This window comes from Uloborus diversus, chromosome 1, assembly GCF_026930045.1.
Source record: "Uloborus diversus isolate 005 chromosome 1, Udiv.v.3.1, whole genome shotgun sequence".
In the NCBI taxonomy this organism is placed as follows: Eukaryota; Metazoa; Arthropoda; class Arachnida; order Araneae; family Uloboridae; genus Uloborus; species Uloborus diversus.
This window is the reverse complement of record NC_072731.1, coordinates 130,306,330-130,326,637: the sequence shown is the minus strand read 5'-3', so window position 1 is coordinate 130,326,637 and position 20,308 is coordinate 130,306,330. Positions and strand designations below refer to the sequence as shown.

The window sequence follows — 20,308 nt, the reverse complement described above, 5'->3', positions numbered from 1 at the left end:
TGATTATAAATAGATTTTTGAATTTGTTATATAAAAGTAATAATAAATTCCAAATCCTTAAAAACTTCAATTATGATGAAATAGTCTATTTGGCAATAAGATAGGTACTATTCTGAAGACAAAATTTTGCATTTTTCTAGATAATTAAGAATTATCCGAGGAAAATGCACTTTTTGTATAATTTTCAATAGTTTGTATTGTAATAAACATCCAATTCCATTTATGAAAACGTAGGCACTTAAAGAATCTTGCGTACCAACATCTTGGGAATGACCAAAAATGGCAACTACACCAAAAATTAAGATATAAATTTCTTAATTGGTAGCAAAAAAATAATGTAAAAATAAAATTCTCATGAGGACTACACTTTAGTTGAAAAGTTTTTTAACACTTTTGTGTCCAAAGTAATGATTATAAGGTCAAATTAAAATTTTTTTTTTCATTTCTAAAGAAAACTATTTAAAAAAAAAACGATTTGCAGCACATTTTACATTTTAAGTTATTTTCATTAGTTTGCAGTTAAGTTAAAACACCCAATTCTGCTTTGTTTTTGAAAACTTTGTTTCTTAAGCATCTTGTGTATACTTCGATCTTGTGAGTGGGGTCATTCCATACAAAATGAGCAAAATTCACAAAAAAGTGGTGGCCGCATGGCAACAGATTTTTTTGACATTTGGTATACATGTTCCTTTTAGGCCTATATAAAAAGGTCTAAAATATTTTGGCTAAATATTTTTTATTTTAATGGTTACATGCGATTGAAAATTGGTCAAATTGAACATCATTCTCACAAATGCTTAACGTTGCATATTTGAAGGCTTGTATTTTATTAACTATTTAATCAAAACATTAAAGTTATATATAGTTGTAATTGATGGAGTAAGTCAATTCATCTGATATAAGTAAAATTTTCAGGATTATTATAGTTAACTTTTAACCGTGTTTTAAAAATGGAAAATATTTCACTTTTCTCATAATTAAGCGTTATATTTTTTAATCTCAAGCTTTAACCCTTTCGCCGTCCTCGACTGTGCGCGAAAATTTCTCCCTAGTGGCCTTCCGCTTTTCGCTGAATGTAGTGTTGTTTTCTCTGTACAGCTCTCCTCACTTTCATCTGTTCAAAGGATGAATGTAAATGAATGTTAGGTGTATTATGAATAAATAAGCAGTATGGGGAGGATGGATCATTATTTTGAAAAATATACACAAATTGTACTTACATGTAAACAGATAAACTCTATTTCTTTACACATTTTTTACGGTGTGATAAATTTTAAAACAAGGGGTGTTACATAATCCTACATCACATTCTTTACAATAGTATCACGTTTCTTTGCGCACTTTTTTCCCTAATATTGTTTTTCTACAACAAATATAGCATCTTCTTGATTCTTTCTGATTTGCAGTAGGAAGAATATCTTTACTAATAATAAAGCTGAAAGTCTCTCTGTCTGTCAGGATCTCCGTGACGCGCATAGCGCCTAGACCGCTTTGCCGAGTTTCATGAAATTTGGAACAGAATTAGTTTAGCATGGGGGTGTGCACCTCGAAGCAATTTTTTGAAAATTCAATTTTGTTTTTTTTCTATTAAATTTTTTTAAGAAAATTTTTCCAAACAAATTATCACAACCCGGAAGAGTAAATTACCAAATTATCATTACGTGGAACCGTAACATGGGCAAGCAAATGAACATAGAAAATTGGCGAGAAATTCATCATCCATTATTTGTTAATATGCAGGCGAACTAAAAGACCATTTAATTTTCTACTATGGGCAAAGCCGTGCGGGTACCACTAGTAGTCTATAAAATGCCTTTCAGTGAGTTGTGACATATCACAGCTGCTCAAACGACACTCTCTCTGTGCATTCCTAGTAGTCGTGTAATATTTATCCATAGTTTTGTCTATAAGGTCAAGCGTGAAGGATAAGTGGTCTAATTTGCCACCATTTTTCCTGTACAAAACATATGCATTAAACACTGACATATCTTATGAATGTCGAAATATTTTCAAATAATATCTCTGCTTATTTATCACTGCAGGATAGTTGGACAGCATCTGGTCCAGGCGGTCCATTCCTCCCATTTTATTATTGTAATCTTTTACAATTATTGGTCTTTTTACAGTTTCTTTCCGAGTTTCGATATCAATCATCGAGTTATTATGAATAGTACTTATCAAACTGATATCTTTCTTATCTCTCCACTTCATAATGAGAACTCCCCCTTTGGAAAGCAACAGTCTCATTTTTCTTCAGTTTCACTGACTGTAAGGGAGGCATGTCTTTTCTGTTCGATTTTATGGTACCAAATACATCAGTTTTGTTCTTTAGAAGTATATCTGACAGTTCTGGACTGTTATAAAAATTATCTAAAGTTAAGCAGCATCCTAGGCCTAATAGAGGGTTTATTAAAGATCCTTTGTCGACATGATGTATTTTCTGGGGAAACACATAGCTCTGTATTTTTGCCAGTATAAATGATAAAGTCCCAAACATAAGCACTGTATGATTCACACAGTTCGAAAAATTTGGTTCCAAATCTGGCACGTTTTAAAGGTAGATACGGAATCCAGCTTAGGCGTCCTTTGTATAAAAGTAAGCTTTTATCAATGCATATATCTAGTGTTCACTCTAGAGGATAAAAGGGCAGGGTACTGGTCTTTGAAAGGGGCACTGCTGCTAAAGGGCATTATTTCAATGCGGTGCACCTCCCCTCCTCCTACCAAAGAGTAATGATGCACCCACTCAAAATGTACTTAGCCCTCCCCCCCCCAGTGGCGTAGCTAGACCCGACTTTCGGGGGGGGGGGGGGTTAGTTCTTTTATATATATATATATATATATATATATATATATATATATATATATATATATATATAATCGCTTGGAATTTTTTCCTTTTCTTCCTTTTTTTCTTTCTCTTCTCTCTTCTTTTTCTCTTTTTTTTGAGACTAACTTTTCGGGGGGGGGGGGGGGGTTGCCCCCAAAACCCCCCCCTTAGCTACGCCCCTGCCCCCCCCCCAAAAAAAAGGAGAAATAACAATTTAAAACACCTTGTAAAAATTCAAACTGTTGTCTGCACCATGAGCCATGACTTCAGAATTAAACAATGTGATTTTATCCTGAGTTATTTCTCTTTAGAAAAGGGTTTGCTTGATACCAAATGCCCTCTAAGCACATTTTCCCCACTCCTAAGGAGCATTTAGTTAATGCTAAAATTTGGCTTTTGGTTGTTTTTCAACATCTTTTTGGGTTATAAATTTGACTATTTATTTCGTAAGAGTACTCTAGGCATTTCAAAATCCTCTGAATTGTAATGTAAGAACAGTATTTAATTACTGATCCCCCTTCCTAGATAAAAACTTTCTAGTAATCTGCACTATGCCATGAAATATTTCAGTAGACATCAAGATCATGATGAATGTAAATTAAACTTTTTAAAAAATATTGTATTTCAAGCCAAACATTGAATTAAAATACCTTGAGCTCCTTTGTTTGAATTTAATATTTTTGCAAAAGAACAGAGATAACCAATGAGGAAATGATTAAAATCCTATTTGGCAATAATTGATAGACAAGACTAAAAGCAAAGATATTTTTTTTTAGTATTTAAAATAAAAAACAATATATGCTAATTAGATTGATCGTAAAATCTAAATCTGCACCGATAAAAGCTTAAAAAGAAGATAGCAATACAAGTGCAAGTTACTTGCAGATTACATTGCAAAAAAAAAAAAGTTCACATCTTCATCATCTCTGTCTGTGGGGGGGGGGGGAGGATGCTACACTACCTTGAAATGGTGGTGAATTATATTTCTGTTAAAACTTTTTTGAAGTGCAAATATTTTCACTAGAATGAAACTGCATTATGGTACCCAGAGAGGGTAGTAGGAGCTTTCCAAAGTTTTAAGATCTAAACTGTTGAAACTTTTGGAACCACCAAGTTTCGAAAAAAATTTTACCATTTGAAGAATATAAATTTTTCTAATATGATGATGTTTGAATGTCTGAAAAACTGCCGGTGGAATTTGAACTCTTAATAATTTTTTTTGAAGTAATTCACTGAAATGAAATTGAATTGATGTACTATCTGATTTCCTGCAGCATTGTTTTTTATCTTCTTCACAAGTTTTAATTTGAGTGAAAAAGTAATCAAATGCAAATATTTTTAGTTAAATTAAAACTGACTACTATTATTTTCTGCTTTAATGGAACTGTACTTACAGTAAATGAAAAATATAATGGTGAACGAATATTTTTTTTTTTTGCATTTTCACAAAATAATTGTATATTTATATTTAAAAAAAATATTAAAAGAATCTACTTAACTAATATATATCCCTAATTAGTCATGACAATGCTTTCTTTTTCCTGGGCAGGTCAATCATTTCCCTGGTAGCTTTCACCTGGGCCGCAAAGACAAGCTGTGGGCAAATATAAAGCGCCTGCGAGAGCGGCGAGGGCATCTTGCTTGTGACTTCTTTCCTGATACGTTTTTGCTACCCCAAGACCATAAGGCCCTCAAGGATGCCTGGGACGCAGACAAGTGCTGGATCCTCAAACCAGTTAGTCTTTCCAACATTTGTTGTCATTTTTTATAGAAGAACTATTAGAAACAATCTTATTCAAGCTTATGTTATTATACAACCTATTCCTCATGCAGATGCTAACTATTTTATTTTCACATAAAGATGAATTTTAACTAGAAGTAAAAGAAATTAAAATAATTGGGAATATACAACTACCCTGCACAAAAATATATTTTGACAATTTTGATTGAATGGTAGTAATCTCATATTTTGTTGAAATCATTTTATAATACACTCTAAAATGTTGCTTTACAAGCCCTTAACCCCAATAATTGGTTTAAGGTTAGGTAATCCAGGTGTGCAAAAATTTTTCAGAGCTAAAAATTTTCCCAAAGCATTACCTTTTAAGTCAAAATTTCCTCAAACTATTTGCAACTTAAAACATTGTTACATGAGGAAATTGAGCACTCTCATATACTGTTCTGCATAAATATACTTGATATGCTTATTTAATGTCAGTTGTAAAAAATTTTGCATAAAAGGAACATATGTAAAATTTAAATGTGTTAAATGCTTTTAAAAAAATCAATAAGTTTTTAGTTTTAATGAAATATTCCAGTATGAAATCAAAATAATTTCATAAAAACGTGCTTTAAAATTTCATTGATCCTTGATAATGGACCCTTTTAAAGTGCTTTGTTATTTTTTTATTTATTAAAAGTCTTTAAAAACGAAAAATTGTGTTTTCTCTCCATTTTTAGCAGACTGCGCGTGCGCGGTGCAAAAAACGGTAATGTGTTTATGAGTCTATGTATGTACGAAAGTTTGTTCCTATGTGGCGTTGTAGAGGCTAAACGCCTTGGCCAATTTTGATGATTCTTACACAGGGTGGCAACAGATCAGGGAAAAGTCAGGGAACTTTATTGATCAGGGAAATATCAGGGAATTTCGAAAAAATAATAAAAATTCAGGAAAAATTGATCAAATGAAGAATTTTTTTTTTTTTTTTTGCTTTGCAAAATTAGACACCCTTTTTTCCTATTCATTTTCCACCAATTATTTGTTAAAAAAAAGTAATAGTAGTGAGGTGCGATTATGCACTGACACATGTTTGTACATTTTTTTCCCTTAAGATCAAAGTATTGAATCTTAAGTTATTCCACAGGATGAATTTCTTAAGCTTCTGTGTCTGTAAAGTTGTTTATTTTACATAGTTTGAATTTTTCTGCCAGGCGTTCCATGCTACATAAAATAACCAACCGAACAGGCTAAGATGTATTTGCCATTGAAGACTTTGCTCCATTGCCTTTACCCATTGTCTTGAAGTAGCTAGCGTACTGTAATCACGATTTCAAGATTTTTTTTCTTTTTTAAATAATTGATTCTGCTAAGAGCTTAAAAGGTATTTTACTTGGCGTTTTCGATTTAATTGCTAAAATTGAAAATCAACTTTGTTTTTTGCCATCTTATTATTCGCTGTCGCTTTAGATTATACGAAGGTTTTTTTTTATATAATTTTTTTTTCAGACTTTTAATATCTTTTATTTTAAAACCAAGTTATACACTATACATTTTGAAATTAATTATTTTTTTTTTTTTTTGCATTTCAATGTTTGTTTAAAAAGATTTTTTTTCTTGACTAATAATGAAATCATTTGAAATTGAGTTGTAAACATAAGTAAATATTTTTACTATTTTTTAATAGTTAAAATGCTGCATTCCTTCGTTAAAACCTAAGTTCTTGATTAGAGAATAGCTCAATATGACTGGTTGTTTAAAGGTTCCAATTTGTTTTACATAAATATGTCCATTATTTATATAAGTAAAACTGCATTACTTCTATACTTTCACAATTACTTGTTATTCTCACAGCAGCAATTATGCTGCTTGAAAATTCAGTTCAAAATTATTTCCAAATAAACTTTTTTAGTTTTATGATGATTAGATATTTCTTTACGAGTAGTTTTAATAATTTCTTTGAATTCTTATGCTAACAGGATACTGGAAGTAAAGCATTTGTTTTAGATTTCCTATAATTTTTCTCGGTAGATAATTTAATATACTATTTTTACTAAAAAAAGAAGCTTATTTTCAAGATATATTTTTTTAATTAACAGCTTAAAATTTTTTAAACACTGCATTTTATTTAATATGCAATGGTTTTCAGGTAGGGTAAAGGAAGAAAACCATTATCCATGGTAACATAAATCAGGGAAATTCAGTGAACTTAATCAGGGAAAAGTCAGGGAACTTTTTTTCGCCGTTCCTGTCGCCACCCTGTTACATCAATCGATTTGTCTTAACCTTGGGAGGGTCACTAAACACATGACAGTAATTAAAATTCACCATATTAACAAGTACCACCATATCATTGTCAGTTCGGAATTGTGTCGCATGCAGGTGAATTGAGCAAACAAAAAATTCAGGCAGCGAAAATGCTACCTGCATTTGTCGCATGCAGGTAGCGTGCAACAAATGCAGGTAGCATTTTCGCTGCCTGAATTTTTTTGTTTACTCAATTCGATTTTCATTTCTAACATATTGCATTAGTTTTTGTCGTGATTCAGGGGACTGAGTTTCACGATGTGCACTTTCTTGAGACTTTTTTAGTTTTGCTAAAAGGATTTGACTGACGACGTTTTCGAGCTCCGGTTATCATGAGTTATACAAGCTGTTTATATAGCTGACTTAAGTTCGCACATTTTTGCTAAAGGTTAAGCATATGTAGCTTTAAGCCGAGTTAGGTTCCTAGAGGGACTAATGATCAGTAGTTTAGACCACCACAAGTTACTTACCTCTCTGATGGTTTTGAACGTCCTATCACGTCCTACTAAGTATGTTTCAAAAGCATTTTACACTTATTTTTTTGATGTTAAATGTTGATTGCCAAACGGTTCAAGGCACAGGGCGATAGCTAGGCATCGATAGAAGGTAGTGCGCACCATCAGACGGTTAATAATTTTCACGATATAAACTCTCTCAATGAAATGACAATGTTGTGAAATTTACCGTCTTATAATCATAATAACTAAGCCAATGAAAATTAACTAAAAAGTGTAAAATAAAAAATAATTATTAAACAAAAACAAAAAACCCAACTGCAAAAAAACCAAAAAAACTAAAAAGAAGGAAATATAAGCCCAGTAGTTTGGAATGTTTTTAAGTACTACTGAATAACTACACCATTGAAATAGTTTTATAATTGATACACACATAAGATAAATCATGAATTCAAAAGCCGAATAGAAGAATCAACAGTCGGGACCCATTCAAATTCTAAGGGGTTTCTTGATTGTTCAAAAAGGATTGGGTCCTGACTGTTGATCCTTCTATTCGGCTTTTGAATTCATGATTTGTCTTATGTGTGTATCAATTATAAAACTATTTCAATGGTGTAGTTATTCAGTAGCACTTAATAACATTCCAAACTACTGGGCTTATATATTTTCCTTTTTTTGATTTTTATGTAGTCTTTTTTTTCATTTAATAATATTTTTCGCAGTAATCTCTCTCCAACTTCAAAGCCCATTGTTTAAATAATTCTTTTACTGAACTTTCAAATTTCAATGAGCTACTAAGACAACCTGTCAATCTTTGTTAATGTTTTGGTTATTTTTCAAAATTAATCTTTATGAAATATTTTTAAAAAGCTTTCCCGCTCTCATTTTCTTAGTTTGTTATTGTTTCCTTTTTAAAACTAATCATGTATTTTAAATTGGTCACAGAAAAACTACCTGTCTTTTTCATGTTTTAGTTTGATTGAACAGTTGTTTCTAATATATTACAGCACAGTTACCAGCTTTTATGTATTAGCAGGATGCCAACAACCTCACATTTTGCTGAGTTTCTAGAAACTCCGCAAAGAAGTTAGCTTCGAAATTCTCGCCAAAATTCACTAAACGAGTACTTTTCACAATCGCGCCAAAACCCCTCTTGTTTCTCTGAGGATTTCTGCTGATGCCCATATTCTACGGTCACTTATATTATTATAAATTTCAATAATAATTAAGTTTTTAAACTTCAACTTCAAAACTTTTAATATTATTGAGTTGGTTATTTTAACTTTATAATGATACGTGTGAATATGGGAAATCAAAATTTTTTCTCAGAGTATGACTTAGTTTAATGAATGTTGTATTAAGTTCTAATAATAATTATTATGGTAGTGTTTTAAATGATTATCCAAATACCAGCAAAAAACTTAGTCCATTCAGAATACCGATTTTCTAGTTATCACCTCCAGAAACTGCTGTTTCGTCCTTGTTATGGACTCGTCAGTCTGGAATAGTGACTAACTGAGCTGGAGACAGATGTCATCTCATTGAAGCAGAGAGTGCCAACAAACTTGGGGCTAAAGTTAATATAGCTCACCAGTGAGATTTCTCAGCCATGGTGCAGTGCAACAAGAAAATTGAAGGCAAAGCTTGGGTATTAAGCTGTAAGTTATGACCCTTAAGCCAGATCAGAGGCAGAATTGCACGCAGTATAACCATCAACCCGGTTACCACATCCAGAGACATCACTCTCCAAGAGGGTCCTTATTTACACACACCGAGGTGTTCGTCCTGCTCATCCGTCTGGCATAGAGATTAATCCACATGGAGAGAGATGTCATCTCATTTAAGCAGATAATAATTAAGCAGACATGGCATGCATTAGCATGTGATATGACAAACCAAGTTGAACCGCAGCATGGCTGCAAACTCTCGCTGGTGAACTAACTTAAGCCTCTAGTTTGTTGGCACTTTGCTTCAATGAGATGATATCAACTTCCAGCTCGATTAATCACTATTCCTAACTGCTGAGTCATAACAAGGAAAAAACTGCAGTCTCTGTGGATGTCAAAACCTTTAATAACCGTGGTGTAAAGTTATCTGGACTAGCTAAAAGACACAGTTGTTTAGACTGTATGTTCCTCCATATATTCCACTTTAATATTGGATTTACTTGAAGCCATATCAGTTTAATACACAGTGAGATAAAAAACCAAAACATACAGCTCCATTTAATTTTTCTTAAGAGAATGTTGGCGGATTTAGTGAGAATAGGACAGGGCATCATTATGGATTCATTGAATAATCATCATCAAATATACAGTCAATTCGCGATAACTTGAATCTAAAGGGCTCAACGAAAAACTTCGACTTATCAGAAGTTCAACTTACGGCTAGTTTTGGTTTTTGACCTTTCGATATTAAAAACTATCAAATATTTTAATTAATATGTATATATAACCGACAAAATTACAGAACTTAAAAGTTTTTAAGCACAATGTTCACAGTTTAATCTAAAATATTGAGAGAAAAAAATCAAAAGCATGGTTTTGATTTCAATATTGCTGGAACCACTTGCATAGAGCTGATTCTACTTCAGGAAAAGTGCACATCTTTATTCGCTTGAAATTTGGATTCATAGATTCTACCCCTTAAGAAGTTTCTCTTTCTTTTTTTAATATAGTTGTATTTACTTAGATATCTTTAATAGTAAAGAAAACTCACTCTGTCTCTTATCAGCAAATGATCAAACTAAAGAACGAAGGGGATCGCATTTTAACTTAGGTCAGCCTTTGAATAAAGGTACAATCAGTTGACTTTACAACTTGTCAGCTTAAAAGCAAATTCGTAGTCCAGCAATATGTCAAAGTTTAAACAGCACAGTACAGCAAAAGAAAACAAGCCATTTCCGCACTTGGAACTCCTTTATCGCACATTGACTTAACAGGCGTTCTTCTTGCTTTAAAGGTCTATTGTGCCGGAATTGCAAGTGGAGGTGAATTAATTTTTCTTTCATAGTCACTTGTTTCTTTCTTTCTTTTTTTTTTTTGTATTCTTTCAAAATAAATTTTGAGTCGTTTTTGAAAAAACTTTGAGTTAAAGGAAGTTAACTTCAAGATATTGAGAATCATTAGCATGGATTTTAAGACAAAGTGATCGGGACTTGATAAAAACTTCGAGTTATGGTAATATTCGAGTTATTGCAATTGACTTTGATATTGTGCCGTGTACCATGAATAAAAGTGGTTGACCTTGTGTCTTTGTTTCAGCCTGCTTCTGCTCGTGGGACTGGCGTCAAGGTCATTTACAAGTGGTCTCAAATACCTAAAAAGCCCATGATTGTCCAGAGGTATTATTTTCATTTTTTAAATTGCTCTATGTTGCGTGTATTCAAGGAGCACAAAACCCTACATTTCCCTTGAGCTTTGAGATCCTTTTGGCTCACCAGTAAAGTACTAGGTTAGCGTCACAAAGGTCCGTTGTTCAAACCCTGCCACGGACCCGCTTTCCTCAACCTTCACTTCCACGTCCGTATGCCACATATTGGGGACTCGGATGTGATATGAATGTGCAACCTTCTGTTCTGGAGTCAGATCTGTAGCCGACAAGAAAACCTTCAGTATTTAAGCCTTAAACAATACAGAGAAGCCTTGTGGACATTAATGTGTTTATTAGTTACAAGCTTTCAAGCAAAGAAAGAACTTCAACTTGTACTATGCAATTTCATTAATAGTTAATGTAACAAACAGAGCAATAATATATTGAGCAGAAAAAGCCCCCGACATCTTTAGTGATTTTGCAATGTATATAAGTGTGTATATAGTTTTTTTATTTCTGGGGTGGTAATAAACTGAAATGAGAAAGCTTCTGTATTATGAACAATGTTAAAGAGGTACTAAAGAAACTTCTATGAAAATTTAACCATTCAAATAAGTTTTCTAATATCCCCGTTATTTTCTCATATTGAAAGTTTTTTTGAGTTGGAAATTATTATTGCAAATTATAAATGTAAATTACACATACTGCAGTAGATATTACTGATAAAATTAGTGATTTAGTTTCACTGCAACAGTTATTTGAATTTTTGATTATTTTTTAATATGGAAATTTTGTGAAATGATTGCTTTGTTTCACTGCCAACTTCTAACAATAAATTAGTTTTATACTAACTTCGAACTATTGAAATCGAAAAGACTGAAACAAATTAAACAAAATGGTTGTACTACTATAGAGATCCAGAAGTAGGTTTTGGAACAAATATGCCAAAACTTAAAGTATGTTGAAATTTTCTTGGGTTTTCAGTACTTCATATTATTGTACGAGTGTTTGTATTCAATACTGAAATTTTTAAAAAGTACAGTTGGTCTGTTTTAACTGATCAGCAATCAACTCATCTCTTGGGAACAGCTGCAACACATCCGCCATACTTTTGGCATCTAATGAAGACAATTGTGAAGCTTTAGTTATCAATTCTAAATTTTTAAATATCCTTCTCACAGAAACAGTTCGAATTGCAAAATATATTTTTCATTATTGTTTCTGGCTAACGTTGTTGCAAGAAGTAAAATTAAGAAAATTTAGTCACCATATTCGATTTATGCATTTTAAGAACTGCACTACTCGGTGCAAAAGACAACCTATACCCATCCCTGATAATAGCAATGTTTTGAAGAAGAAATGTTCTATAAAAATGTCTTATGGAAATCAGAGGTGAACTAAAACTTCAAGTGTGATAAACTTTAATTGGGAAAAAGATGGTTTAAAACAAAAATGTTTTTCTATTTTTATCTGTGAAGTATGAAGTGACCATTTTTGTATTTCAGGTACCTGAGTGACCCATACCTGATCAATGGCACTAAATTTGATTTGAGGGTATATGTACTTGTGCCCTCCATAGAGCCTCTTCGAATCTATGTCTTCCAGGATGGACTTGTGCGCTTCGCCTCACAAAAGTAAATCTTCCTTTGTATACTGGAGTCTCTCGATCTGCATTTATCTATATATATAAAAATGAATGTTTGTCTGTATGTCATCCATGAACTCAAAAACTACCCGGCAGATTTGGCTGAAACTTTCACCGTTTGTTATTTTTGGTACTGGGAATGTTTATAGACCAGTTCGAAAAAAATCCGATCGATAGTTCCTTTTTTATTCCAATTTAAGTCACAATCCATTGGATAAATACGAATGAAATTATCGGCTGTAGAAATTAATTCGCGTGAAAGATCTCATTGATAAGAAGTTAGCTGTTGCCATTTTTCTTGAGTTTGAACAAATAAATTCTTTCTTTATTGTTTTATGGCTTTTCATGCATCAGGGGGATTTAAAACTTTTTCTATTTGATATTTTTAGCGATTGATTGATCTTGCAAACTGCGTGAGCACAAAATTTGAGTATAGTCACGGCTTCACTTGATACCTGGACCGATTATTATGAAAATTGCTATATATATGTATTTTTCCACAGAGAAGGTGCATAATATGCTCATTGAAGCCAGGTGGCACTGCAGAGTAGCAACTTCTGCCCCGTGCAACCGATTGTCATGAAAATCAGTATATTGATGTATTTTTTTGTTGGCGTAGCAACGCGCGTCGGGTACCGCTAGCTCCTTTTATTTTTTGATTTTTGATAGTTCGATTTTTTTTAACAAGGATTTTCAGCTCTCATTTGTAAGGTAGTTTGAAATGCAAAGTTAATTTGTAAAAGTTATGTTTTGGAAAAATGTCACATTTTTCTAGTAGAACTTGCTCTAAGAGTGCTAAGACCTCATTGGAAACAAGCCATGACCAGATATAAAATGAAAAGCTTTCTGCCAACACAAATCCTAACTGGAAAATTTTCTGCAAATAATTACTTTGCCTAACTCACCCTTGAATAAAGAATTAAATTTATATTCAAATATATGAAAAAGGCCAAAAAAAAAAAGTGCTAAAAACAATCATTTATTTTTTTTTACAATTACATATAGTTTGTGCTTAATTTCTACCAACTGAAGAAAAACTGCTAAAACCATTATTTTTTTCACACGTATGCTTTCAAAGGCTTTTGGAAAAAGGCTTCAACAGAAACAAACCAGGATTTTTTAAAAAAATTCCCTTTAATGTTTTTTTTTTAATTAACTTTGGCAGTTTGACAAATTTCTGCAGAGTCAAAAATTTTCTGCAAACGCTGTTTGCGCGTTCGTCTATAATATGCTAGACTGGCCATGACAAATGAGGGGAAGAACTTTTAGAGTAATAATTTTGAAATCCAATGCAAACCATTGAAAACAACCTATTTTCGGATAAATATTAATTATTTTCTGGAAAAATGTAAATTTTATCTTTAGAACATTTTTTTTATTCTGATTGATTTAGATGCTTAAGTGCTAAAAACTGACTATTCTGTCTTAATTGTAGTTTTTTAAGGATTATTAATTATTTATAACTACATTTTTGTTACACATTCAAAAATCTACTTACAATCTTAAATTCTTCATTTAGTCGCCATATTTGGTGGTTTGGAAGAAAAAAGTAGACGTAAATTTCTGAAAACAGAATTGGATGTTTATCTCATTCTCAGTGTACTCTATTGAAAGTAACATAAAATGTGCAACATATTATGAATTTTTAAAAATTAATTATTTTCTAGAAAAAGAATTTTAATGCAAGCATCCTTTAATAAGTGAAAGGAAAAACTGTTGATTATTATCATCAGTTTATGATCGTGTGATGTTGATTTTTGTTATTAAGCATTATATGGTATGCCGATCAATGCAACAAGTCAATCATATTTATACTGAAAAATAGCTTTTTATTTTGTTGAATATGTTTTGTGTCATATACTATTAAGAAGACACGTGGCATCGAAAAAACGCTAAAATAAGGTGAAAGTACTTTGTTTTCAACAAGTAGTAAATAAATAAAAACAATTTTGAACAAAACGTAGAATAATAGTAATAAATAATAATTTTGAAAGAGAAAGAAAAGGGAAAACAAATTCCTGGATTTTTTTTCTCTTTTAAATCTAAGGGGAAATGTTTTTGTTCTTCCGCATTGCTACTTTAAATTATTTCAATTATTTTGCAAATATTGTTATTTAAACTTAATTTTGAATGAAGTGAGTATCCTGGAATTTTCTTAGAAACAACTTGGATAACCTAGAAAAGTCAGAATTTTTTTTAACCACAAACCCTGTGCAATATTTTTGCAGGTACTCTCTTTCGGACAAGTCGTTCAGCAACCGTTTTGTCCACCTTACCAACTACAGCATCAACCGGAAAAGCTCAACCTATACATACAATGAAGATGAAAATTCCTGTCAAGGTCACAAATGGTGAGCTTGTAAAAAATCAAAACATTTATCATGCTATTCTTATTTTATTTTCTGCTTATTATTACTTTTGATTATTTTAAGTCCTCATGTATGCTAGCATTTTTTTTTTTTTTATTAATCATTTATGAGACCTGTTTTTGTAACAAAATGTCATGTTAAAAATTTATTCGGAAAATCATGTTTTGGCCATTTAGTAAAGTTAATTCAATTTTCAGTCCTTTTTCTCCTTGGAAATGACTCTGTTGGTCCAAAATTGATGTTGTCAGTTGTAGATGTACTTCCCTCAATCTTAAGCTAGTTAGTTAGTTATACATACTTGAATTGTTGAAAAATATAGTTTATCTCTTTTCTGGTAAAGGATGGTGACACAATCTAAAAAACCTAGAAATCTCGGAAAAATTTTAATTTCCAGAAAAAAATCAAGCTTCCACAAAAATTTCACCTTTTTCAGAAAATGTTACTTGAGTCCACTGTCATCCCTGCATGAGGCAAACTATGGTTAAGATGAATTGATTTTGAAGGTCTCTGAGCTTTTTAACCAGGTTCGACTGTATTCAATTTATTCTCAAATATTGGGATACTTCCTCTAAAAATTTATGATACAAATTCAGATTTAAAAGCAGTGTTACATAAAGTTAAATCATTAACCCTATTCATGATCAGTTTTAATGCTTTTTAAAATTTGGTTTTGGTCACTCTTTTTGTCAATTTGTGTGAAAAAGTTTTATCCCTTCACAGGGTCTGCTCATGATTTTTTACAGGTTCCTATTTTTTGTGAATTTAAAAAAAAATTGAAAAAATTAAGGTAAACGCACCAGTAGTGACCAGTGCTTTATATAAGGCTTCAGTAATGTCCACTTCATGGTTTATATTTGAAAAAATAGGATTCCAGGTTTCCCAATTGATGCACTTTTGAATCCATTTGGAGACTTAGAATCCTATTTTTTCAAATATAAACCTTGAAGTGGCCACTACTGGTATTTTTACCTTAAATATTTTTGTGAAATTTCAAAATGTAAACCAAAAATGTATCAATATCGATTAACTTTTCAATTAGCACCCTGCTTGTTTACTAAAGGACTTTGCAAAAGGTTTATTTTGGTTGATCAGAATTTTGTGAGCAGTACCTTTTAAATAGTTGTAGGAATTTTTGAAGGGTTCTTGAATAATACAAATTTCTTTTGAATAATCCCTTGCTTTTAAGACTTATTATTTTTTTCCTCCCCATTTGGGATGCTATGTCCCACAGTTTTGGGAAATGCTGCTTCAAATTATAAGTACTTAAAAGCTCTATAAAAGCATATAAAATTTATAATAACTAGTAGGATTCATATTTTCTGAATCTCATTCAATTCTTTTCAGGACTTTAAAGGCTTTCTGGACGTACATGACAAACTGTGGCATTGATGTAACAAAGATCAAGGAGACCATCACTGACATGATAATCAGGACCATTATCTGGTAAGTGCATGTTTCTCGTTTTGTTTTTAATTAATTACTTTTTTTTTAAAAGTATATAGTTAGAATGCTAATCCCAGACATGCTTGCATCTTGGAAAGTACATAATGGTTACAAAAAAAAAAAAAAAGAATTCTTGACATCTTGAATGCAAATTATGCTTTTGGCAGTCAAAAGAGTGCGTATGTGTGCAGGCGTGTGTGTGTAGGATATGTTCACCGCCCAGCAGCTCGCTGGAGGAGCTGCAGCATTGAGGCTGGTCGATGGTGATGCTGCAGAGGGAGGCGGGGGCAAAAATAAAATCAAAATATGGACCCTAAAACGGTCAAGTGAGAACAATGAGCAATTAGTGATTGCGCAAAAAAAAGAAAAAAAATCTGAAATCTTTTAAGTTTAATCTGAAATTAGTAATGCAAATAAGTTTCCCAGAGAAAGTACAGTATAATTTTTTGTTTATTAAGTTTGAATTATTTTTTGCACAATGAACATTTTATACCAAATTTTGTTGCACTATAACTTGAAAATTTCTATATTTGAAGTTCTGTTTTCTCCATTTTTGTCTTGGTTAGTGTTAATCAATGATATTCTTGAAAATAATTTATTTAGATCATTTAGCAATGAACTATTCTTAATACTATTTCATTTTTTTTTTAGTAATTTTAGTGTATCCCTTTTGGAAACTTTATTTTGCAAGGTGTATTTTTCTTTAAGTTTTTTCTACTGAACGATTCCATTTAAAAATTGGTATTTCTTAATCATTGTGAATTTTCTTGTGTAAAGAGCTTTCAAAACTCATAGGAAAAGCAAGGAACAAGTAAAGAGAGTACCGTTCTCGGGCTTGTTAAAAAATAATATGAAGCAGTGAGAAGCAAAAAGATGAAAGTGGTAAAATTTAAAAATTTGGAGATAAGCAGTGCAAATGGTAGGTGAACCTCTTCTTTTGTCTTGGGGCAAGAAATACTACTAGTAGCTCTGGTGGATGCTGCTGTGCAGCATAATTTAGAAAAGCTTATCAATGAAAACCTACCTTGGACCTTTTCCTTAAATGCATTTTGATCAAAACTTGAAAATGTCCACTTACATCCCTTTGCTTCTCACTATTTCATATGTGCTTTTGAAGTTTTTCATTGCTCATTTGGGTGTGTTATGCGGTTTGTACTTTGACTTATATGCTGAATGATAGATCTTTCTTGCTGGCAACAAAATGAATAGCATTTTCCCTTTCTTAAAATTTATTGCATTTTTCCTAATGAATTAAAAATTCACAAAATAAAAAAAAAAATCAAAAATCCTGGACATTTCATGTTTTCCATGTGGACCTGAAGAATTTGTTTCATTTCAGTGCAGAGACTCCCATGACGAGGTTGGTACGCACATACTCAAAAAGCACCTACAACTGTTATGAGCTGTTCGGGTTTGACATCATGTTAGACAAGAATCTGAAGCCCTGGCTGCTCGAAGTCAACATCTCTCCCAGGTTTGATACATTTCAGTTTTCTAGTTTTGAACGTTTAGTGTGTATATATTTCATATCTAATAATGATGTTGATTAATGACTACAACTCCATATAGCAGTTGAAGTGAATCTGTGTTTAACTATTTTATTTCTCACTAGATGTCATTAAGTGGTAACGAAAATGTACTTTGTAGTAATATGTACCACAATACTGCTATAGTTAGGGCAAACCTAACCTGCCTAACCTGGCAGCATCATAATGCTGTGATTTGGATCTGCATAGCCTTTGCAGTGCTGACAGGTTAGGTTTGCCCCAATTGTAGTTAAGGTTGTTTTGTGATATAATGAGAGCTTACTGTGTTATTAGAAAAAGTTTCATTTGAAGAGGATAATTTTTTGTTGAACAAGAGAAATAATTTTTTAAACCTGACAACTAGATATGATAAAATATAACATATTTAGATAACTACTGAATGGGCACTACGCTTCAGTGTCCTCTGTACCTATCACTACACTTAGTTTAACAAGTTGGGCAAGGCTGTGATGACAGTTCTGTTTTTAATCCAGATCAAGAATTGAAGAACCCATATTCTAGCACTGCAGAAAGTTGATTTGAATAGGGAACTTGGAGGACTTGCCACCTCAGATTTAATACTAGAAATACCTAAAATTGCTGTATACCTAGAAAGACAAAAGGGCCTTCTTATTTTTGTAGTGAATTCTTTTAATATTTATTCCCAAGGGAGTCCACATGCGCCATGCATCTTTTCTAATCACTTTACAGGAACTGAGTGAATAATGTGTTAGGCATCAAGACCATGCTCTCTCATCAGCATGTTCTTTTACAGGGCTGCCACGCACCGGGAAAACCTGGAATTGTCAGGAAAAATGAAAATGGCGGAAAATCATGGAAATGTCAGGGAAAATGAAAAATTGCATATTTCCGATCGATCGTTCTTAGCGCGGCCCGGGGTTTATGACGTCAAAAAAAAAAAAAAAAACTTTCAGCCTTGTTTTTTTCGCCGCCATTCCCTTCCCATTCGTCGTTTTGTCATTCCCCTCTTTCTTCTTCCCCCTGCAGTTCTTTTTATCAACTCTCTGCCATTGGCGCTTGCGCCATAGCAAACTTTTACAGCACAATACTATTAGTAAGTCTAAAAAGAATAAGGGGTGTCTTGGACTCGAGCTGAGAGAAAAAAAAATTAAACCTCCCTTATTACATATTTTTGATTATTTCAGCTTGAGAAAATTAAATTTGGTAACCATTGTTTGTAAAGTTTGAAAATGAGGTAAGTTTTATCAAAATTTGAGATGTATATATTAATGTTGCAAAATGAAGGTGGAGATCGATAACCTGGAGTTTTTCTCAAAACCACCTGGAAAACCTGGAAATGTCAGGGAATTTCATTCTTGAACTTCCGTGGCAACCCTGTTTTACAACATTGCTGTTTTATGTTGAATGTTTTGTTCACTTGTGAAGAAAGTTTTGAACTGCTGTTTACAGAACTTCCTTGACAATGGGGGTGTTTCCTTTGGTCAAAAGTTCTACTTTCAGTTCCTGTTATTAATAGAATAAGAAAGAAAAATAACTTGAAGCCAGAAAATACTTTGATTTTCCCAGTATTTAATTTCAATTTTTACTTCCTTTTACAAAAAAGGAAGTATTGTATTCGCGAAAAAATTTTCACTCAAAAATCGCCCTTAATTTCCATTTTGCTCACCCCCAAATGAATGTTGAGTTTTTTTTTCGATTCGACCACATGCGGAAAAGTGCCTAAGAATGTATAGACACGCGAAATATCCATTTTGACCATCACCGAGGTAATTACAACGACTTTTCTCGTGACGTCTGTATGTATGTGCGTATGTGTGTATGTGCGTATGTGCGTATGTGCGTATGTGCGTATGTGCGTATGTATCTCGCATAACTCAAAAATGGTATGTCCTAGAAAGTTGAAATTTGGTACATAGACTCGTAGTGGGGTCTAGTTGTGCACCTCCCCTTTTGGTTGCTTTCGGATGTTCCTAAGGGGGTCTTTTGCACCTTTTTGGGGGGAAATCATTGTTAATTTCGATGTAAACTCAAGTGGCGTTATAATTTGTCGGACACTTGGCGATATATCGCCAGTCTTTTGGTCGCCAAGTTTTGTCGCCAACTTGGCGACAAATTTGGCGGAGTTTTTTTTTTTTTTTTGGTTTCAATTTGGCCATTGTTGGTGATATTTAGAGAATAAATATTGAATCACATTAAAATAGCGAATAATGGGTTAAATGACATTAAATTGGAGTAAAAGGAAGTCATGTGATGCACACATCAGCTCGTTTTTTTTTTTTTTTAAATCACAGATTTTTAAAACAAGGTGTGGCGTCACACCTTGGTGGTCATCACAAATGATGATGATTCGCTGAATATTTACGCAATGTGCTATCTACTGCTGTGTGCATTCAATTCGTATTCTGAATAATGCATTTTTTTGAATGAATAAATTTGTTTCAGCTTGGTCAGTTATTGTTTCAAAAGTTACCATACTACAAACATCTTTTCCGAAAAAACAAACATCCTTTAACTTATTGCGTGACTCTTCCATCAATGTTGTCCTTTAATTACCAGTACATATTATTTTTACCAGTGTTTCAATTAACCGTTTATGTCTAATTAAGTGTTCACAACAGTCCAGATGTAATGTCACTAATTCTAAGTCTCGACCTCATTGCATATAATTTTAACGTTTAGTGGCTCTGGATTTCCTGACAAGTGTTTTATTGTGAAACTCTGG

At 32.5% G+C, this 20,308-nt stretch overlaps 1 protein-coding gene across 1 annotated transcript in view; it reads left to right on the top strand.

The window, feature by feature from the left end:
- LOC129232154 (tubulin monoglutamylase TTLL4-like) overlaps positions 1–20,308 on the top strand; it is a 101,965-nt gene that overhangs the window by 59,082 nt on the left and 22,575 nt on the right. The window contains exons 7-12 of the mRNA XM_054866398.1: positions 4,380–4,565; positions 10,573–10,652; positions 12,127–12,255; positions 14,495–14,617; positions 15,980–16,078; positions 17,418–17,552. Coding sequence (XP_054722373.1) covers positions 4,380–4,565; positions 10,573–10,652; positions 12,127–12,255; positions 14,495–14,617; positions 15,980–16,078; positions 17,418–17,552 — 752 coding nt within the window. The remainder of the gene's footprint in view (positions 1–4,379; positions 4,566–10,572; positions 10,653–12,126; positions 12,256–14,494; positions 14,618–15,979; positions 16,079–17,417; positions 17,553–20,308) is intronic.